At 50.6% G+C, this 22,645-nt stretch overlaps 2 protein-coding genes across 7 annotated transcripts in view; one reads left to right on the top strand and one right to left on the bottom strand.

Moving 5' to 3' along the window:
* The window catches only part of NSF (N-ethylmaleimide sensitive factor, vesicle fusing ATPase), a 75,203-nt gene extending 70,195 nt beyond the window's left edge, over positions 1 to 5,008 (top strand). For 4 of the 6 annotated variants that reach the window (XM_055697516.1, XM_055697519.1, XM_055697514.1 and 1 more), the window contains exons 20-21: positions 2,827 to 2,882; positions 3,500 to 5,008. In XM_055697516.1, coding sequence (XP_055553491.1) covers positions 2,827 to 2,882; positions 3,500 to 3,518 — 75 coding nt within the window. In that variant the 3' untranslated portion in view covers positions 3,519 to 5,008. Of the gene's footprint in view, positions 1 to 2,826; positions 2,883 to 3,300 lie in introns of all 6 variants that reach the window. The other 2 variants (XM_055697517.1, XM_055697515.1) reach the window with 1 other exon arrangement.
* Positions 5,009 to 7,128: 2,120 nt separating this feature from the next.
* WNT3 (Wnt family member 3) overlaps positions 7,129 to 22,645 on the bottom strand; it is a 37,611-nt gene continuing 22,094 nt past the window's right edge. The window contains exons 2-4 of the mRNA XM_005446982.3: positions 17,010 to 17,251; positions 10,571 to 10,836; positions 7,129 to 9,457 (exon numbers count right to left, since the gene is read on the bottom strand). Coding sequence (XP_005447039.1) covers positions 8,978 to 9,457; positions 10,571 to 10,836; positions 17,010 to 17,251 — 988 coding nt within the window. The 3' untranslated portion in view covers positions 7,129 to 8,977. The remainder of the gene's footprint in view (positions 9,458 to 10,570; positions 10,837 to 17,009; positions 17,252 to 22,645) is intronic.

The following is a 22,645-nucleotide window of genomic DNA, read 5'->3' as shown; positions in this document are numbered from 1 at the left end:
TCAGTGAGGGAAGTAATCTTAGAATAAGCCAGGCCCTTTGACTGTTCTGTGTGACCTTCTTTTCCAGCAGCTTTGGGCTTTCCACCAATGGCCAGAAGTCATGTCTTGCTCCACTTCGGTGTTCATGGTTCCTTGGGTCAATCTGAGATGTGAAGGATTCTTTCTTTACTGACTAAATTGCCTGGTTTTGTGGACTCTGCAAAAAGCATCTTGATTCTTCACCCACTGTTCCATGCCGTAGGCTGTTGGTGTTGGCGTGCCTGGCAGCATGAACATCAGCTATGCGTGTATGGATTTTGCCGTTGGCCCGCAGCAGTGATTCTGTATGGAGTGCAAGTATTTTAAGTAGTGAGTTGCTGTTGCTCCAACCGTCGGGCTGCCTTTCACTGTTTTGTTGGATTTGCAGACTGCTCAAGATCTTAGATCATAGAATCATTCTTGTTGGAAAGGACCTCAGGACATTATCTAATCCAATTCAGACTTTTAGAAAGCGTATGTGTAGATGTTTACAGGCTTCTCAACCACCCTGTTTGACATCAGCATTTGGTGGGACTCGGGCCTTTCCAGCTCCAGCAGGAATGGATGAAGTTGGCGTTTCAGACTGTTGCCAGCAAGGTCCACTTCTTGGCATTTCATTTGCCCAGCTCTTCGACCTTTCACATGGAGAATCGGTCTGTAAGTTTGGACCATAAATGAGAAGTCAGATCTCAGAATTTGGTGGGCTGACACTTGAGTAACTCTTCTGAAGAAGTCCTTTCGGAAGTAGGCATCTTTACTGCTGCTATCTACGAAAATGCCATGTGTCTTATCTGGGAAGGCCAGGAATCCCTCTCGGATGTACTTTTCTATTCATGGTCAAAGACCAAATGTATTTTGTCCCTTTCCTCAAATCCCTTTCTTTTACAGGCTGCCTGAAGGTTGTTGAGAGAGTGCACTGGCAATTATTTTTGCTTGAGCTTGGCCTTGGCAGCTCTGGTTCCCAGGCTTGCTTTGACTGTCCATGTAACTTAAGGTTTCAGCCACTTTTGAGCCTCCTGTCCAGGACTTGCAGTGAGCACTTTGTCTAGCTGCAGGTGATACCTGGTTCTCTAGGGTAAACTGTTCATGACCACCTTCTCTTTGGATGAATGTCACAGAGAGCAGGAAGGTGCTAAACAGGTACACTCTGCTAATTACACCCATAGCATTTTTTTTTAATCTTTGTCTGGTCCAACCCTCTGCTCTGACCAAGCATGATCAACTAGAACAGGTTGTTCAGAGCCAGTTGGGTCTTGACTACCTCCAAGGATGGAGATTCCATAACATCCGTGGGCAGTCCCTAACAGTGTGTGACGACCCTTGCAATGGAATGGAACCTGTGACCTCCTGCCCTGTCAATGGGCACCACTCAGAAGGGTGGCTCTCTTCTTTGCCCTCCCGTCAGGTATTACACACATTGCTAAGAGTCACCCTTCCCTCCTCAGTCCCAAGTCTTCTCTACTCCACACTAACCAATCTTACCTCTCACAGCCTCTCTTTGTATGACACATGCTTAAGACCTTTAATCATCCGTGTGACCCTTTGCTGGACTCTCTGATATGTCACTGTCTCTCTTGTACTGGGGAGCCTCAAACTGGACACTTTCTTCCAGGTGTTGCCGCTGAGAAGAGGGGAAAAATAATCTCCCTTGATCTGGTAGCAACGTTCCCCCTGATGAAGCCCAGGATGCTGTTGGCCATCTTTGTTGCAAGGGCCCATTGCTGGTTCACATTCAGCTTGTCCTCCAGGGCCCTCAGGTCCTTTTCTGCAAAGTCACTCTCCAGCCAGTTGTCCCCCAGCCTGTACTGGTGCATGGAGTTGTTCTTGCCTAGGTGGAAGACTTTGCATTTCCCTTTGTTGAACTGCATGAGATTTGTTTTGGTCTGGGTCTCTGAGTGACAGCAGCAGCATCAAGTGCATAAAACATACCTCCCAATTCTGTGTCATTTACAAACTTGCTGAGGGTGCGCTCTGTCCCCAAATCCCGATTGTTAATAAAGAGGTTAAATGGTACTGGCTCCCATACGGATGCCTGGTGTACTGCTAGTGACTGGTCCTCAGTTGGACTTCATGCCACTGAACACAACTTTTTGAGCCCAGCAGTGTCATGGTTTAACCCCAGCTGGCATCTAAGCCCCCACTTCTCTGTTGTCTCTGTCTCAGTGGTGGGGGAGAGGCAGGACTGATCTTTAGGGGGTGTTCCTGGTTGATGGAGCCGCAGCAGAAGTTGGTACTGCAAGTTCTGGAAGCCTTGTGCTACGATTCAGCTTTCCCTTGTGTGCTGATCCCCCACGCGCAGCTTCTTTCCTCTGGTGCTGTGCTACTGGAGCTGTAACGGGTAAGGAAGATTTTGGAAAAATTGAGGACACCTTCAGTCCCTTCTACTCCTGACTCTGTAATCTGCTGCCCCAGCTCTGGAAAGGGGCAGATAGAAGCAGACACAAACTGGACCTGGCTTGTCCAGAGCCAGACTAGAATTGGCAGCGTGGGGTGAAGCTAGCGTGCATATTGCCATGAAAACAGAAGTCCCTGATAGAAATCCTTGTGTACGTTTCCAGTCTGGCTCATCTCCCAGCTATGGGAGCACGCTAAGCCTGTGCTAATCGTTTTTTTCTCTTGGTGCTGTGCTGTATCTGCACTGCTTGGCTTGCAGGACTTCTGGATGAGCAGGCTGATCTCTGGCCTGGCCAAGGCACAGGCAGAGCAAACACACACACGTACCTCCAGCTGTCTTTGGCCTCATTTTCTTCTTGGGCTCCTTGGAAGACTGCATCATGCTGATGGAGATCTGTTTTTTTTCGTGTTTAGATGGATCCTGAGTATCGGGTGAAAAAATTCTTGGCTCTTCTGAAAGAAGAAGGAACGTAAGTAGTTTCATTTTAAAGGATTGTTTAAAACTCTCCTGTCTGCTCAGGAGCAAGCATTTCTTTGAGGGGAAGCTGCAGTGTAGTGTATCTGATCTCATTGTTGGCCCCTCCTGTATTTACAGGACTGTATTATCAGATCAGTTCTCCTTACAGCTATATGCTGGTTGTTTTGGGAAGGGGGGAGGTCCTGAAGACTTTGAGAACCTGCATGCCTGGACTCTCTGCTTTTCTTAATTTACCTGTGACTCTTTAAAATTTTATGAGATATTGTACTGCAATTTAGCTTTCTTTAACTGAAGTAAATCAGAAGAGATTCTGCTAGAGTTAAAATCCAGCTGTTTATCTAAAATCTGGAACTTTGGTTTCTTGTATTTCTCCTGTCTGAGAGAAGGATGTCCTACTCTTTCCCCTGTAGGTGTCACAGGGAATAGTTGAGCCCAGTCTTGACAGTGGCATCTCCTAGAAAATGACTTTCTAATACATGTAGGGCAGTACCTGTGCTGGGGAAACTCACAACAGTATCTATCCTGGCTACATGTGAGTGGGTTCCAGTGTGTGCTTGATGCTTTTATACATGTGCATGCTTTCTTGATGAATTTGGCTTCTTTTGCAAGAGTTCCTTCCCTAGACTGAAGGTGGACCAAGTGCAAGATCAACAGCTGGAAAAGTGACCAACCTGGAGAATATAAACTGGGATCTTTACTCTTCTGTGTTCAACACACTGGACAAAGTGAAATGCTCCCCTGTTTCCAAGAACCCAATGTGAAATCTGCATGTTTAGTGCAATACAGTATCTTTATTCTTTGTCTTTAATATACTGATGTCATGTGGAAGTGTCTTCTAGAACACTGTGCTTCTGTCTCTGTGCAGGCGAGGCTGCGTTCTCATTTGATTTTAGCATGGGGGAAATGTCCTGTAAGTCTTGAAGCTAACGCTCACTTGTGTCCAGCATCCAGTTGCTACGATAGGAGTAAAACCTGACAGTCTGTGGTGAAGGCAAATTAAAGTACTACTCGGTCTTACCCTGATCTGATGAACGGTATCTTGTTATGCCGTCCAATGCCTCACTGAATATTGAGCCAGGCTGATAGCCTAAAGACAGTGCCCACAATAATGCAGCTCCAGAACTGCCTAGATGCTAATTAATACCTGCTTTCTCTTACATTCAGGTATTTTGTCACCTGAGGAAGAGGGACTGGCTAATGGCATTAGGGACTGGAAGAAGGCAGGGAAATATGTTGATCAGAGTAGAGGGAACTTCCAAATCCAGTATTTAAGACGTTAAAACTTGTTGTTAATTCAACGAAGTTTTAGAGGTGCTGATTCCAGCCTGAAAGCTCTTCATGAGTGTGATGTAGATGGCAGCTTTGGTATTAGCCAGCCTCATTATATCCCATTTTTCTGCCATGTTACCAAAGGTTGAAATTCCTCCTTAAACAGAGAGGAAGCCAAGCTCTGCAGATGCATGAGAGATGTATCGCCATGTTTTTGCACTGAAATAAAGGAATGTACCAAACTTTGCTATGTGGTCCTTCCCCAATAGTCATCTCGTGTCAGTGAGATGCTGTCGACAATGACTGCATGAGGCTACTCCCCTCTCGTTCTTTGGCTCCACACGTTTAATAAGGTTCACGGAACATACCTCAATTTGGTGGGGCATGAAATCAAAGCCATTTATGAGATCTTAGTTCAGTGTAGCTTCCTAAACCTGACCAGGCATGCTGCTAAGGGCTAGCAACTTGTACCCAACCCAGGGAAAAGAGGGTGCTTCACATTCTTTCAGGCCCAGAGGTGAAGGTACTGTAGTCCTTAGTGCGTACTCACAGAGTTGGGGTATTTTAGTCACTCCACTCAGGTTTCTTTTCATTTGACAGTGCTGTTGCATTGTGATGACATTGCGAGTCCCAGTGGTTATTATTCCCTCTAATTTTGTGTATGATCTTGTGAATTTATTTGTTCCTTTCTTCTGCTAGTCCTAGTGACAGCAGCACACGTTAACTTATATTTCAGAATAAATGATGTAAACTTTACTGTGTCTTTGTCCAGAACTATACTGATGAATAAATATCTGGTTTAATTGCACATTCAATGGATTCAATAAAAAGCACAACTACTTGTGATGATCTGGGAGACATCTGTGTCTTTGGTGCTAGCTGAACAGAGGTGCGTCTATGGAGGGAGGATGTATGGCATGAAGATAGCAAAGCTGTTCGCAGGCTGCTGATGGCCAGAGGGATGCTCGGTTTGTACCTAAGCGTGGATGAATTGGATATATCCCCAGCCTGAATAGCTTGACCACAGGTAGTACTGAAGGAGCTGGCTGAGAAGACCTCTGGTCCCACCTGTTCTGGAGTTCTCTAGACCTTGCAGTGCTGAGGAAGCCCCAGAGATGTACGTGTGTGTGTGCGTGCGAGTTTAGGTTTGTCACACTTGAAGGAGACTGTGTTGGAAAACCAGGGCTGACTGTTGGGTGCGACATCCCACCTTGTTCCAGCCTATTCTGAGCTCTCCATCCAAGATGTTTCCTGCAGGTGACAGATGAGAATGACTCCTGGTAGCACCTTCCCACCACATCTCTACGACGCGCTGTCTGGGCAAGAGCATCTTCATAATGAGAACGCTATTACTTTAAACGGTAAGGGCCGAATCCTTCATCCCCTTCCTTACCCTGCTGCAGCTTTTTTCTGAACCTTCCAGAAATGCAACTGTGTCTAAAATGGAGTCAGTAACCAAAAAGCGTGTTTCAAAGTGTTGGGATGGGTTTGGCGGGGATGGAGGGCAGGGCGGTGGGGAGAGGCTTGGGCTGACGGCCAGCCAGAGATAGCTTCCACTCATGAAGCTGTTCAGCTCAAAACGCCGTGTGAGCCTGGACTGTTTGGTCGTCCGGTTTGTTAGCGACGATGGTGGGTGCTTGTGTAACTTCGGAGGTGTCGCTGCTGCCCTCTGGTAGAAGGTGGCACAAGCAGCGCGATGTTTCAGGCAGCACTCGGCAAGAAGGCCGATGTAATTGCTTTGTGTGCACGTTGGGGATCAGTGGAGAAACAGAGTGTCATTTAGGTTGGAAAAGACCTGTGAGATCACCAGGTCTGACCGTTAACCCAGCACAGCCAAGTCCATCACTAAACCGTGTCCCCAAGCACCACGTCTATGTGGTTTTTAAAGACCCGCAGGGATGGTGTCCCCACCACCTCCCTGGGCAGCCGGTTCCGGTGCTTGGCCACCCTTTTGGTGAAGAAATTTTTCCCGACATCCAATCTAAACCTCCCCTGGCACAACCTGAGGCTGCTCCCTCTTGTCCTGTCCCTTGTTACCTGGGAGCAGAGACCGACCCCCCTGCCTGCAGCCCCCTGCCAGGCAGCTGTAGGGAGCGATCAGGTCCCCCCTGAGCCCCCTCCTCTCCGGGCTGAACACCCCCAGCTGCTCCTTTGTGAGACTTGTTGGGGTTTTTTTACCCTTCAGATAGCTATATTTGAGGCCAGTACCGTGAAAAACTGTGCGCTTCAAAGCATTGTTAACATACGGAAGATGTTGCAGAAATGCCCATGAAATTATTTGTGGACGGGAGATGTTTTTATATGCGAAAATTTACATCTGGGTCTGTCCAAAGCATTGGAAGGTGGTTCAGTGACAGCGAGTGCACTGGTGGGGGCAGATGTGAAGGCTACAGCCTGTTCGGTTCAGTAATCTGTGGTGTATGCGCACTGTGCGTTGGCGCTCTATAAATAACAATCTTAGTATTTGGCTGTAAAATCTCCTCTCTTTGCTACATTTACCATCCGTCCTCTTGCATTCGTGTGACTTATGGCTGTGCATAAGTAGCTGAATGATGAGCCACCGCTCCCGTAGCCATTCAGCAGGACCTCAAGGACCTTCAGAGGCAAACCACACAAGCTGGCGAGGGCATCTTTTTGGGTTTTTTACCTTCTCTTTAATGACGTACCACAAAAAAAATGCAAGTTGAAATATATTTTTCTCCAAATATATATATTTATATAATATATAATCTTAGTTAACTCAAGTATATACATTGTATAATAAATAATGCTTATAAAAAGACAAATTTTCTGAATATAAAATAAAAAAAAAATCGACCTCTACAACTTTATACAAAACTTTGGATACAGCAGATTGATGGAAAAAGATCTTCCATTCAGTGCTAGAATACCTGGCTACAGTAAAATAATTACAAGGCAATAAATGTTCTATTTAATATTAAATACCTTTTCTTGATTAAAAAAACAAACAAACAAACAAAAAAGGGATTTTTTTTTTTAAAGTCAGATACTCGGGAGTCTTTCCAGACACAGAATTTAATATATACTTTTAAATAGAATGCATATCAGAAGACGGCTTATTTCTGGATCGGGGAGGTTTCTTAGAGCTCTGCTGTGATCTTTAATTTTAGAAAGCGGATGCCTCATGGGCTGCACGAACCCAGGAGCTCTTCATCATGCTCAGCAAAGGAGGGACCGAGAATTTTGCTCAGATTCTCTCCAGCTGGAGGTACGAGTGACATGGCCGTATCCTGTGCTCCACGTGAGGGGCCTGTCACCCATGTTATTGCTCTTTGCAGTGCCCTGTACTGCTCTTTCCCATGGACGAAAAAGTGAGTGCAGCAGAAGACACAGCTTTACCGGTTTGGATGTATTTCTGTGTAAAATCGCTGATGCATGAGAAGTGCTGTTGGTACGTGGTTATCGGTCCTCATTGTCAGTGGAGGAGCCCACCAGGGTGGAGAGAATATTTTTTTAATTTCAAAGGTCAGTGTGTCCTGAAAACATGAACCCAGAACGAGGGGGCATGTGGTCAAGGAGGGGGATGTGGCCTGGGGAGCAGGTGGAAGGATGAACGCTGATTCTTCTGCACTGAGATGGGTCGTGGGATGTGTGTGGCTACACCTGGGGCCCAAATCCCTGCTGACGGCACGGGGCCTCTGTGCTTGATGTGGGCCCTTTGTGAAGGATTAGCTGCTGACTTGAGAAATCCAACGGGAAGGAAAAGGTCTGCCTGGGATCGTGCTGTTGGGTAAAGGTTTCCCTTCCCCGTCCACCCTTGCCTCTCTCGCTGGATGGTTTAAGCACGTTTGTCTGATGGGGGGAGGCTGATGAGATGGCTTGAACAGGAACTTCTTGTCGTGGCTTCTCTCCCCGTCTGTTACTGATGCTCAGAGCTGCTGTAGCAGCTGGCTTGGCGGGTACCCGTCGCCAGGGAAATGCTCTGAGCTCTCTCTGGGATATAAATCATGTTAGGGAACACTTAGTAAATAGGTGCATCAACTGGGTGGATCTGCCCAGATCCGTAACAATCTTGGGCAGCTGCACGGCGAGGAGGCTGCCGGAGTAGTGCTGCGTCTGCCTGCGCTCCGCTGGTGCCCTGGGCTCTGCTTCCCTGCCATCCTCGGGGCGATTCTAGGAGCTGATCTGGAGCTATGGGGAGTGGGGAGGGCAAAGGGGAGGTGAAGGGAGAGACTGGCTGTAAGGCTCCGTTGGCGTGCTCCAACAGGTTTGTTTCTCCAACTTCATCTCCTTGGAGCGGCAGGGAAGGAACGTGGCTGGTGTGGGGAGCTGGCTCCTGCTCACCACAGCTGCTGGGACCAGGATGGCCATGCCAGCAGGCAGAGGAGCCTGTATTTGCTCACTTTTCACTGTGTAAAATTGATTTCCACCTCAACCCCCTGTATTAGCATCTACATGGGCCAGACCTCTGGAGGAGGACAGAGCCGAAGCTCTGTGCGTGCTGTGCTGGCAGCGCAGTGACCGGTGTGCCATGCCTCGCTTGGGCTCCTGCTATCCCTGCTCCTCCCCAGGCCGCCTGCCATGCCAAACAGCCTGAGAGAAGTCAGCAGGTCAGTGACGTGCCGTGTCTGCCGTGCCAGGTCCAGCCTCGGGCTGCCGTGTGTGGGTGGGATGCCGGAAGCCTCTGCGGCGCTGGTGCTGGCTGTGTGAGGGTGTCTGCCCTGGCCACGGGCATCCAGATTTTTTTGTGCCATCCTCTGAAGCGTGAGGCCACCACGTGGGGGCTGGTCACAGGGTTGATGGACCCCTTGGCCCTACTCTGGAGCAACCTCCCATCAGCTGGAGACCTACCTGCGTTTACTTGCAAGTGTGGACGTCGTAGACACGTATGCACTCCTGGCAGCTCACATAGCAGCACCAGTGGAAGATGCAGTGACACTTCTCCTTCCGCTTCTCAGTCCTGGTGTTGTGGCCACGACCGCAGCACAGCAGATCGCAACCGTCAATCCCGTGGGAGGTGACATTGCATGTTCTGTCCCTGGTCCCAAAGGAGCCCGTCTCTGGGTTTGGCTCACAAAAATTGGGGGAGTTCTCATAGTAGACCAGATCCCGCTCCGTTGGCGGCTTGAAAAGAGCATACTTGGCCCTAAGAGTTTCTACCCATCCCCGAGATTCTCGGTGCTTTTCAACCACCATCTCAGAGGCGCTGTCGTATTTATCCTTCAGGTAGTCACCAATGGCCCGAAAATCGGGCTGGGCCCACCAGCAGGTCTTGACCTCGCAGCTTCCCGAGAGACCGTGGCACTTACACTTCAGGTGCATGTGGTCCAGGATGGTCTGTCCGGGGGAGAGAGAACGAGGTGGTCAGCAGCAGTTTATGATGCCCAGCGCTTGCTTTCAGCCACGTGCCCTCACTACCTGGATGTAAATGTCTGATCTGAGCTTGGTCTGGGAAGCGCAGGCCAGTTGTAAATGCAGGGGGGCTTTGGGGTGTGGCGGAACCATCTCTAGCCAGACCCAGTGCCAGAAGAACACGACTGAGGTGGGCAGCTGCTCTAACCACCCTTCCAACCCAATCTCATCTAATGCCAAGGTCTGATCCCTTCAGCGGGGCCCTCCCTGTTGAGTGTGTGGGCAATCGGAGCCCACGGAATTTGCAGGTTGGAGGATGTCTCCCACACGTGGATGCAGACTGATCCCCTCTTCCTAACTTTGCTGACAACCCTCCGTTTTATGGCCCAAGTCCGTTTGCACTAGCAAGTAAATGAACTCGTGAATCTAAGGACATGGTGCTTTCCCTTCCCCAGCAACCTCCTCTGTGCCTGAGCAAAATAATCACTGATTTTTGTTAAAGTTACTAGAGTTTGTGGTGATTTTTTTACAGGAGGCTGTCAGTTGTTAACAAGTTCAAGCTTCTACCCTTCCACTGCTGCCGTATGGAAAAGGGGCATCTGGTGTTTGCTTCAGGCGCTGTTTGAAAGGTCTTGCTGCGACCTGGTTACAGTGCGCTGGGTTTGCAAATGACCTGGAGCGGGCGGTGGCCCAGGTATCTGCTGGCAGCAAGAACAGAGTAAGAGTATTTCAGTTGGAAGGGACCGATGACTGTCACCTCGTCCCACAAATCACCGGGCAGGGCACTGTTGGAAGGGGGAGCGTGCAGGAAGGAGAGCTTGGGAGGAGAGTCCCCTTTGCTGTTGACCTGGGTGCTTGGGCGGTTGGGTTGGGTTTGTACGTGCTGCCTGGGGAGATGTTTGAGCTGGAAGCAAGGCATGGTTTAGCAATTCTTAACCCCCACCCGTCTGTTTGTTGAGAGTGGAAATGCTGTGGCCTGGAAAATAATCCTAGAAAGCTCCCGCCCGGGCATTGTGGGGGCCCCGTTACCTCGGGGGAGCCACGCTGGGCTGTCCACACAGGCGTGGATGACCAGCTCCGGACCCACCGGGCACTCACCGTCCTGCCAGCCTCATTGTTGTGTCTGTTCATGGCCGAGCGGGCGTCCGGCCGGTTCTCTCGGGCATCTGCGAATTCGCGGGACACCAGCACACCAAAGTCGGCATCCTCGCTGCATCCCCCCCATTTCCAGCCATCTCCTGGAGGTCCTTTGTGATGGGAGTCACAGCCGCAGATCGTGGACGTGCCCTCGGCGCAGGAGCGGGTTACGGCAAAGGCCACCCCTGCCGACGCGATGGCGTGGACGAAGGCAGATTCTCGCGTGGCTGGGAATAGACAGAGAATGGGATTATCAGTCAACATAACACTTCTGTTTTCCTGCCCAACCTCCTTCAGCATCATCTCATTAAAAAGCAAAAAGTTATTAATTTTTTAATGAAGACTTTTTGGATCAGGTGCTGCTGGCGTCGCCTTTGGAAGTGGGCGGGCAGGGGTGGGTGAGTCTGCTGGCTCAGACCAGCGATGACCGTGGAGACCATCCCCTCTTCCAGAGCAGGAGCCGTGAACAGTCTTCTCAGCTGCCCCATGCGTCCCTCACCTGCTCGTGCCTCGTGCCCTGGGGAAGCCTTCGTTGCAGCAGGTCTTGCTCCTTGGCCTGCAGTCTCCTCCACGGAGGTGGGCTCTGGCTTCCAAAAATCGGGCATCTCAGGCTGAGCTGATTTCAGGCCATGCAGGCAATGATAGAGGCAGCTCACGGGTATGTGCCAACTGCCGAAACGCGCATCTGTCCTCTGCTGCAGCGTGGGGAGCTTGGATCCAAGTGCCAAACGTGATCCTGACCCAGAGCTGCTCTCTCTGCCGGTGGCACCGTGCTGTGGTTTTCACTTTCTTTTAATTCAGACTCTTCCCTCCTTGCCCTTCCCACCTCCAATATGCCAGCAGAGATCCAGCCTCTACCTACAGAGGTTTTCCTTGGGTATCTTCTCGCCAGCAGCTTACACTGGGACCAGTGGGGGCTACGAGCCACCGGCTGAAGATCACTGCTCCAACTGGAGTGTTTCAGCCTGACAAAGGCTATTTGGGTGGCCTATGATCTAAAGCAGATCAGATTAGAGAGCTAGTGAGCCCTTCTGGCCTCAGACCAGGACAGCTCGGGGGCAGAGGGGGAGGACACGAGCCACTCTCCTTGCTGATGTGCCTTTGCTTTCCGTCCTGGGGAGGGGGTGAAAAGCGTTGGGCGCGGGGTGGAGAGTCGTGGCACGTTCTGTAGGTCTGTGAGTCCCTGCACAGGGCGCGGATGCCAGGGCAGGAGCTGAGCCGGGGCTGGCACTGGTATGGCTGGGCAGAGGCACGATGCAGACCACCCCGGGGGGGCTGCACCCCTCTGCAGCTGCCCCCCAGCACCCCATGTCTGCCCAGCGCGCTCTCTGCGCGGTGCCGGGGCGGGGGGCAGCGAGCTGCACACACAAACGCCTTGCCTTGAAATTCTCCCCCGGGTCTGGGCGAGGAGCCGGGAGAATTTCCCAGAGATGAAATGCGGGAGCAGCGTTCCCAGAACCAGGGGAGGGGCTGGCGAGGGAGGATTAGAGCCGTCTTGACAGTGCACCACTGCGACTGTCTCCCAGCCAGGCCCGTTACCTGCTGGGACACTCAATTTGCCATTGTTCCCGCGGTGTCACACTGTATTACCAGCATAATGCAGAATGTTTCCGCCGGCCAGCGTACCCACGGCACAGAGCACTGGCATTCCCCAGGAGCACCTCGTAGCAACGGGGCAATGTTCCCCTGTCCTGCCGTCACCCTCCAATCCCGCCAGCCCGGCTGGGAAATCCCTATTGATGGCGCTCCCCAGCCCCCCGCCACCGGATCAGAATGGCTAAAGGGCGTGTGAATGCTGCAGCGATTTGAAATGACTGCGGCGCTGGGATGGTATCGCTCGCCCTGCCTCACAGTAGGGGAGGAAGCTTAGCTCTTTCTCATCGGTATAAGCTTATTTTTCTCTCTCCCTCTCTCCTTTCCCTCCCCCTCCCTTTAAGCTGCTGAGTTTATATCAAGACGGCCCCTGATCCCACACACCCCTGTTTAGATGCAAATGACTGCAAGTGTCATGGCTGAGAAAAGCCATGGGTTATCTCGGTGCGGGTCTGCCTTTTCACAGTTCGTGTCAGGGGCTTAGCCGAGCACACAAGGACCCCCAAAGGCAGCCCAGGCCCAGCTGCCTGTCCTGCACCTGGCCCCGCTGCCGTCACGCTCCTGGCAGCCATGCACCACGAGATGCTGCGCAGGCTGGTGCTGCTGGCAAGAGGCTGGGACCCGAGCAGGGCGGAGGGGGACCCTTCTGAGAGCCAGCGGCGTCTTCCTGGAGAAGGAGACTGAGTGAAGGGCGGCTGCGGTGTGAGGAGGCGGCAGGGGAAGAGTGGTTCCCCCACCACCTCAGACGTGGGGAAACGTATGAGCTGGCTAAGGCTCCTGCAGATCCAGCCCTGCCTGTGGCTCAGAGACCTCTTCCCTGTCCCAGGAGTTGGTCTGCAGACGCCTGTGGGGTCTTCCTGCCTCGTGCGCTCTTTCTGGGTGCTGTGCTTTAACCAAAGTGGTGGACTTTATCCCCAACCAGAGAACGGCCATCACTCGTCCTCCCGGAGCAGCAGCGACTCACCTGGCTGTTGGCTCAGCCTTGGCTTTGGGGCAGGACTTGGCTGGAAGAGATATTGGCTTTTAGTAGGAACTGACCTTATTTTAAAAAGAAAAAGGAAGGAGAAGAGAGAGGGGGAAAAGCAGGTTTTTCTTCCCTCCTTGTCCCAGACTGCACACCTGCAGTATAAATCATCTCAGGGAATTTGCTTGTAAAAACATGATCTTACCCCATGTTTTGGGGTTGGTTTTTGGTTGTTGGTTTTTTTGGTTTTTTTTCTTAGCCCAGGTTAAAAAAAAAAAGACATGCAAAAAAGAAAACTTACAGGAAGATAATCAGTGGCCCTAGGAAACCAAAGCCTCGCCAGCTACGGCTGCCACAGGTTTTATGGCAAAAACCTCATGAGGCTGAACTTTGAGTAGAGGCCGTGGGAGGAAACTGGGTCGGTCGAGGCAGAGCCTCAGCCAGGGTCGGTGTTCAGCAGCTCCCGACAGGAGCACTTCAGCTCCCCGGGGCTTTCGCTGTGCTGCCTTCGCTGTTTATCGCTTTGCCATGAATTTGAAGCCACGCAAGAGACTGTGAAAGGAGAGACTGTAGTCATATGGTGACGGGGGGAAGAGAAATGGGATGGGGATGTGATGGGAGGCTGTGGGAAGGCCTGGGGGCAGGAATCCCTTGGACTGTTTCAGGGAGGGATGCCCTGTGCTTCCACACTGATACCAGTGCTTGTCGCCTGGATGATGTGCCCAGGAGGAACCGGGAGAGGCTTGAACACGGGTGCCACGGGAGGCTCTGCCCAGCTGAACCACCACAAATGGCTCCGTTGTTTTCCCACACCGCGTTGCACTTCAGACTAAGCTCTCCTTGAATGGAAGCAACTGTGATTAACATTTTTGCAGCTCCTTTAAAATGAAATTATCCTCAATTTCCTTTCAGGCTCTATTAGAAATTATTTTCTGTGCTATTGTAGGGAGAACTACACCTTTGAAGTTTTTTTCCAAAATAGCTTAAATCTATCTAAGGGAGCAGTAGAGGAGATTAACCTAAATGTTGCTCTTTGATACTTAAGAGGTGACTTCATCCAGGTAGTTATCCTGGCTTAAATCCTGGCTATTTGGGGCTTAGTGTTTAATGTATGTTGGCCTAATGCACAATGCAAGCTGCAAGAGTGATTGTCGTCTTCGTTTGAGTCCTAGTTTGTGGGGCTGCACCCCTCCATGTGTCCTGGAAGTCAACAAGCAGGGAACGCAGCAACAGCTGCCACAGACGCTCAGGGCTGGGCCAGATGTCAAAAAATGCACCCAACGCTGATCGTGGATCTGTGTTCCGGGTTATGGGCTCAAAACTTTTGATTTCTGTTGTTGCTGCATCTAAGGAAGGTGGGACAACAGCCTGGAGAAGGCGATGCTATGAAGGCAACAGAAGTGTCCAGTAACCCTATCCACAGCCCCCTCGGCAATGAGCGGCGTTGGTCCCCGGGCTCATCACGGCTAACGAGATCTACTGGGGCAGGACAAAAGCCTTTTGGTTGCCCACGTTCTCTCTTCCTTCAGCTGAGAAAGCAGTGGCTGAAAGGTGGAGTACTCACGCTGCAGACTGGGAAGCGCAAAGGCTTTCGTAGCATCACTCATTGCTGCGTAGATGGGATGAGTCCCCTCCCGTCTCTGCCGTTAATTTTCAAGGCAGCAGTGAAAAGACATTAACACATTTAAAAAATGTAAATAATAACCACAATCAAATGGGTTGGACTTTGATGTATCACAGTTTGCAGATGATACTGTTTATTTTTAACTGTTCTACTTACAGGTTAGTGAGACATGGGAATAATATATTTTTCAAGATAATTGCCTGGCAGTACTGTCTGGGAGACTATTGATGCATCATGCTTTGATTGGGAAAGTTGTATAACAAATGTGTTCGGTAATTTTCCCCCATCTGTCAGAAGGGTTTCAGAGCTACGGATGATATTTTACTTTGTCAGCTTGAGTGCATGGAAATGTTGAGGCATGTCCACACATGAGGTTTTGCTGTAGTCCCCGCAGCCGAAAGAATCTTAAAATATTCTTCATAAATTCAAAGTTCAGTTTGCTCATTATGGGGAGGATGGTTCAAATCCAGTTTTTAAGTTGACAGAAATGGTGGTGATAGATTTTCAGTGCCTGAATGCTCTAACAGTTCTTTCACGGTGTGTTTAAAATTTTTATGATAGATTTTAAGAAAATTAAAACTTTCTGATCTTGTAAGCGATGAAGTTTAGGACATGCTTTTATTAGGGAGCAAGTAACAGTGTGGCAAGCCTCGATGACAAGTTACTTGATAGTAAATAGAGCAGCTACCCCAAAAACAGAGGCGAGTTGACTCTCTTGGTCCCTATTAACTCTATTTTATATATTTTTATATATATATATAATCTCTGTTATATATATATTATATATATAACCCTATTATATCTCTAATATGACTTCACAAACCTGATTTCTGCAAAGAATTGCACTTTAACCCAAATGAGTAATTTTCACATACTATGGATGTTTCAGGAAACTGTACCGTTATTGGAAGGCTGAAACTTGAAAAAAATACCATGAACTGTTTATATGCAGAATATTATAGCTTTATAAGAAGGATTCACCAGGACATATGCACACTCTAGGAGACTATTGGGAAATACTCTAATGTCCTGGCTTTCAGCCCTAATTTCTCCAATTTCTTAAAGGCTGTACCATAGGATTCCCGTTTCCAAACTGTCACTGGGAAGAATAATTTATTTTCAATAACAGGCTTCCCTGGGCTGCAGAGACTCAGTGCATGCCCATGCCCATGAAGCCAGGCTTTGGAGATGGTTTTGGCTGTGACAGCAAGACGTTACCTGTGGGTGTCCCTTGTGCCAAACTCCACCTGGAGTCAACAAAATCCACGGGATGGGGTAGGAAGGAGAGAACAGGAGTTTTTTATCCACCTTTTGGTTCAGTTTCATGGGATGCTAAGGGCTTGGTTTGCTAACTGGTCATCTGAGATGTGGGATTATCTGGCACCCGAGTCCTGCACAGCACCCTCCTTTCAGGCCATATTTGACTGCAGGCTGGTGGTGCTGGTGCCCAGCTGGCTTGGGGCCCAGCATCGCCCTTTTCCCCTTGTCATGCCCAGGCTGTGACCTCACTGGACATCCCACTTTATTGTGCCTCATCAACGCGCTTCCAGTGTACCTGATCCATGCCAGTGGGTCTAGGAAGGTGGTCTTTCAGGAGGAGGTATGAAGAGTAGCACGCATGCGTGTTTGGGGAGAGAAAATGCATTTATTCTCCCTCTTTTTGTTCCCAGCCCTGACTTTTGGAGCTCATCTGTGAAAAGATGTTCAGCTAAGCCTGATCAGGACCATGGATTTCAACCATGGCTTCTCACTGGTGGGGAGACTTCCTCCTACTGGCCTCCTGGGGTAGGCAGTGGGCTTCAAAGGGATTGCCTTGACCCCAAGGAATTTGACCCCAACCCCTGTCCTTTCTGCTGGACCTTGTTGTTTGGAAGCGCTGCTGTGTGCCCTGTGCAGGGATGATGGAGCCCATGATTCCAGAACATGTGAACATGCATGGGGCTGGACCTTCCCCTTCCTGTACCTTATCCTACCTGACCTTAGTGATTGCTTGTGGGACGGGCACAGACCCCCTCCCTCATCATCCCTTTTGATGTAACACACCGAAAATACTGGAAAAAAGAAATTGGAGAAATTAGGGTTGAAGGCTAGGACATCAGGCTCTTCCCCCAGTGTGTTCTTAGTAGGACATTCGTGGTGCACCCAAAAGCCAAGTATGTGACAGCTCAACCCACCCTGGTGAACACGTTCCCCTGCAGCTCCCCAGCTTTGCTGTTTACCTTTGTCCAGGACCGGCCCGAAGATGGCCAGGCTGTCATCGATGGTGGTGCAGTTCCAGCGGCGGCCCCGGAACTGGTGCTGGCACTCCTGGATGCCCAGTTTCACCCCTTCGGCCACGCTGGGCATGATCTCAATGTAGTTGCGGCAGAAGCGGAGCTGCTTGGGGACAAGGCCAGGGATGGAGCCGCAGAGGATGGGCTGGGACCCCAGGGAGCTGTACTGCTGACCTAGCGCAAGGGACCTGCAAGGGACAGAGAACAGTGTGAGAGTTGGGGAACCAGCTGGCCCTCATGGTCCTGCCCCCATCACCATCCCCAGGGGAATCTGATGAGCCAAGGTGAACCAATTTCAGGGAGACAAAGTACTGAAAAGCAGGGATTTCCTAAGAAAACAAGGGACTTCCTACTGAATAGCACTGATGGGGAAAAGGGCTTTCACATCTGAAGCTCCCTGGTCCTTTGCAGGCACAGAGGGACTCAGCTGCCTACGCGGAGGCACCAGGAGCCATGCGGTGTACTCCCAAGCATCCGAGACATCCCCGGGTGGCTGGTCGATCTCACAAAGGACCTGCAGGGAGCTGTGTCCAGGGGGGGGGCAACGCCTGGAGGCTGGGGAATACCCTGGGGTGTCTCAGCTGTCAGGAGACACTGAGCTTCTGAATTGCGACCAAGGTGGGAAGCGTCCTGTCCAATGCCGAATCCATCAGCAGAGGGATCGCTGTTTGCTGTTCTGGGGTCGGGCATGTCAACGCCACGTGCCCCAGGCTGTCTTACCACGTGCAGGTGGTCCCAGCAGAGAGCGAACCACCACAGTTCCACCCTGACAGACGTCAGCCTCCAGCTGCGGCTGTGAGTCGGGCAGGTGTGCTAGCTCGTGGCCAAGGTGCCAGAGCGGCTTCGCGCTTCCCGCTCCCACCAAGCGCCGTCTGATGGTGAGGAGCTCAGCCCCGCTGGGAAGACTGGTCAGCTCCAAGAAACAGGAAACAGATGTGAACAACCTTAGCTTCATTCTCCATCCAGTGAGGCCAGTACCGTGGTGAACAGGCAGGACAGCACGTTGCATTTCTCCAGGCACCCCCTCTGGCAGGCAGATGCCACTCGCAGGGGGTCGGCACGCTGCAAGGGGCTTTCTCCTGCCCGGGTTTGCACGGCGGTGGAAGGGAAGTTCATACTCAGTGTCAGGATTTGCGGAGCTGTGCCTGCAGCAGCGGTTTCTCACAGAGGTGGTGGTAGAGGGTTGGCCTGGTGCGCTGGCCATGAGCTCCACGCCACGTCACGCAGGTTAGCTCTGTTGTAGCTCACCAGTGTGAAACCTGGACCAGTTTTTCATCTGGGTGAGCAGTTTGATCCCCTCAGGGCGCCTGCAGAAGGCAGCAGTGCATCGAGAGTAAGGGCTGGGACTTCTGAGTAGAAAGTTCTGAGGACCCAGCCTCCCAATCAACCACAGACTCAGTCAAATCCCTTCTTTAAACTCCTGAGGCATCTCACAACAGACTTCCCTGCCTGGAAGGCCTGACGGGAGATGTGCAGTCAGTTTTGGCCCATCCGTTTTGAGGCTGGAATGGTGATCTGTTGCGTGAGAGAGGCCCCTGGGGAGGCTGGAGGCTGCTCTTGGTTGCATGTGGTCGTGCACCCAGCTGGTGAGGTCGCTTGCCCACATAGAGGAATCCATCTGCTTTTGATGACCTGTTCCAAGCTTTCCCACCTTTCCTTTCCTTCCTCTTTCGCAAGGTCTCCATCATTCCCAAGTGCCTGCTCTAAATTGTCCTTGACGATGGCTGAGAGCACTTTCCCTCCAGTCATCACCTAATCTTTGTTCTCATGTCAATGAACTTGTGATTTCCCCACTGCTGATCCTTCTTAGACAGACATAAAAAATCTCATTCTTCTTGGCCCACCATCCCCATCTCCCCAGAAGTCCTGGGAAGGCACACAGGTCAGGGCACTGTGGCTAAGGTGCCGCAGCTCTGCTCTAACCTCCCGGGTCCCATTGGCTGATGATTTCTCTATATAGTGGCTGAGATGTGAAGATGAAACAAAACCCATTTGAAATCCAGATCTGAGATCCCAGGGGCACGTCTTGGCTCTGCATGGCTCTAACGTAAATACCACAAGAGCTCATGGGGAGGAAGCAAACACATTAGGAAAGGAAGTATCACAGGGTGAATTTGGGATAGATGGAGGACATGGATAATTTTTAAAGCACAATCCACAACTCCAAGACTGGCAGCTGTGGGAGCGACAGACCCTACATGTCTTGCTTTTGATGCTAGCGCCCTTCCTTGCTGCCTGAGCCTACGTTTCTCTAGCTCCCATCACGTCAAAGGGGAATAGTCGTTTCATACCCCTGCTCCGCTTTCCCCAGCTTTCCCCACAGAAGGTGACAGATGCATTTTCCCAGCATTAGCGCACAAGCCAGACATTTTGCAGGCTCAAGGGCAGGAGCCATAAAAGCCAGACAGCTCTGCTGGGCTGGGAGACTCCCTTTCATCGCTGTGTGTACACGTGTGAGCAGACAGATGTGCACATAAAGGTAGGCTTTTGTGTGTGTGCGTGCGAGTGCAGTGCACAACACAAGGAGCATGAGTGCCTATGGCAAACGCATGGGAAATCCCTTTTCTCTTTCTCTGCTTAATCCCTTAAATCTCTCAGGAGTCCCGACACTGTCTGTCAGGCCAGGGACTCCTTTTGTTCCCATCTGATAGTGCTAGACATAGCAGAGCCGTGGATCCAGCAGTCCCGAGTTGACACTCTGTGGTTCCTATCGGTGTGGGACAAGCTTTTGAAGCCCGGGGAGTAAATGGTCTTGTGCAGATCCTCTCTCTGCAATTACTGGCAGGTATATCCTTGCATCCTTGAAGAGCTGACTCATGTCTTCCCATTGCCTCAGCATGGAAGATGCTGTGCCCACCCTCTCAATGTCATTCTTCCTACAGAGATGGCCAGCAAACTCATCTTCTACTTGGGCTACGGGTTAGAAAGACACATGGTATCAAGAAAAATCAGACCTAGCAGTATTTGAAAGTAGCAGGATCTGGCCAGATGAGAACTGTGCCAAAGCATATGAAAAGGAGTTTTTACGATGAGCACTATGGAAAGTTTCCTGCTGGCAGGAGCAAAAGCTGCTAGGACATTTCTTCTTTCCTCTCTGCAGAAGAATGGAAGCTGCATCGCTTGGAGCGCTCAGGACTGGACTGCACGGGCTGTCTGTCCGAGCTGGGTCAGACCAGCCAAAGACAAACCTTGGTGAGCCACTTCTGCAGAACAGGAGGATTGAAGCCCTTGCTGGGGGTGATGCCCCGCCTGGCTGCTGTCTGGGAAGAAAGAAGCTTCTTGGAACAAGATGTGTTCATCCTCTGCTGTGTGTGCAGGGCACGGTGAAGGCTGACCCAAAGGGTTTGCTCACATGTTTCACATTCCAGTTTCACGATTTTAAAAAAAAAAAAAAAAAGGAAAGTGAATTGCCAGGGGGGGACCAGCTTCCTGGGAAACAACCTGCTGTGTTTACCCCTTTCCCTTTCTCCCAAATCCCATAAGCCTGTTGCCACCTTTAGTGAGTCCTGGGAGCCCAGCTGGACTGACAGGAACCCTTTTTTCCCCTGTCTCAGCCCTGGAAAATATTGTCATTTGTGTTGAGGGCTGTACTACAGCCTTCAATGAGCTCCAAAGTGGGGCAGCATCTGTGCTTGCTGTCGCTGCCCGAGGTCAGCGTCGCAGCTTTTTACTTGAAATGCAGGGAGAAAACTTCTGGGACGTGCTGCTATGGGAGTGTTTTCTAGCTGTAAACTCAGCAACTGAAAGCAGATGAATCTGAAAAGCAATTTTTCTTTTTTCCCCACTATACTGAGGACAACACCAGCCCTGTGGCAGCTGGGCAGGAGAGCTCTGGCTGTAGAGCTGCATGTCTCCATGGATGCGTCTCGTGCCATGGAGCTGGGCACACCCTGCATTGCCGCTTTCCCTTGCCTCTCCTGAGGGATCACCCACACAAATGTAGAGATGCTATAGAGCTCCAGTACCTTGCTGTGCCATTTCCCTTGACAAAATTGTTAGAAAGAGCTTGTATTTTCATCCCGGGAGCCTCCAGCGCAGAAATCCACGGCTGGCAGCACTGCACGGAGGATGCTGCTGGCTGTGGCGACTCTGGCGATGGAGGCAGGTCACAGCAACTGCTGTGCCTGTGGGACAGGCAGGTTAGTCAGCACCACACGCTCACACACTCAGAGTTCCTTCAGCTCCCTCCTGCCCCGGAGCCAGAGCAGACCCGTGCAAAGAGCCAGCTCTCCTCAGGGCTCTGCCATGCCTGGGGGGCCACCGCATGTCACCTTCTCTCTTTGTCTCAGCGTCAATGAAATAACAACTACTCATCCTCAATGCCTTGAGAGCCATGGCTAGCGACGCTCCCTGAGGGCTCCAAGGACCCAGTAGCAATGAGGTTCTTTTAAACCATGATATTTCCTCCCACAGCAGCTCGGGTCGCTGCAGCATAACGTTACAAGGCAGACGTCCGTGCCCTCTGTTTTGTTAATGCCCCATATCAATCTCTGCGATTCTTGTAACGAACTGGGAAAACTATGAATCAGCAGGAGAAAACCAGGTCACGGTTCAGATCTTGTTTGCTACCCGCTGTCTTGGAGAAAACCTTTGTCTGCCTGGAGGGTTTTTTATTGTACTATTTTTAGACATATTTGGCATTTTCCAATTCTGGGCCACGCTGTGCTTAAAATGGGCAATTGTACAGGCTGGCGTACCACTGCTTTACAGCGCGGAGTGGCCCAGGGGTGACACATTGAAAGGCGCATTGGGAGCCAGGAGTTTTCATGCTGGCTCTTTCTCTTCATTTAGTGCTGGATAAGCCCTTCCCAGCTCCCACCAATTTTGCCCTTTCCCCCTTTTTAGCAGAGGCATCATCACACGTTTGCTTTTCAGGTAGGTAAAGGGCTGTGCAAAATCACTGCAAGCAGAGGTGCGTGATGAATAAAACCTTTCAGGAGAGCCAGACCCTGCTGGCTTTTGTTACGGTACATTTTGAACCGTCTAGTTCAGCCTGATGCAACGCTCCAAGAGTTGTTACCAAGTGGCCGGCATTCATTTTGAGCTCAGAGATGGGGAATCTCGCCCCAGCCCTGACAGAGGTGCCCTTAGACACAAAGTGCCTCCAGCTGCTAACGCTGTTCTGCTGTCTGGCCTTTGAGGGGGTATTGTGTCTGGTATAATATTCATATCTTTTAATTCTTGTAATTTGCTGACTGCAGCTCTTTGTGAACAGGGTAAGACACAAATACTTGGGTTTGTCTGAAGATCAAGAGCAGCAAGAGGGAAATTTTTGCAAGTCAAAGCATGCAATATATATGCACATATGAGCTTGAGAAATGCCAGGTCTTGACTGAATATGGAGAACAGAAAAAAAAGATGACAGAATTCAAATAAGAAACATTGCAGTTTACTAGAGAACGGGACAGCTTTAATGAATCCCACGCCTTTGCTCATAAATCACCCCCCATTTAACCTCTACTGAACGTGTCCTGAGTTGTGAGCTTTTCTGTAGAGCGGGCACTTGTGTCCTGCTATGAGACACCACCGATACCACAGACTCTCCACCAAACCTTGCAATCACTGGTGGCCTCCGCAAAACA

This window comes from Falco cherrug, chromosome 20 (assembly GCF_023634085.1).
Source record: "Falco cherrug isolate bFalChe1 chromosome 20, bFalChe1.pri, whole genome shotgun sequence".
NCBI classification, from domain to species: Eukaryota; Metazoa; Chordata; class Aves; order Falconiformes; family Falconidae; genus Falco; species Falco cherrug.
Note: the sequence above shows the minus strand (reverse complement) of the source record. Positions and strands in the feature narration are given on the sequence as shown.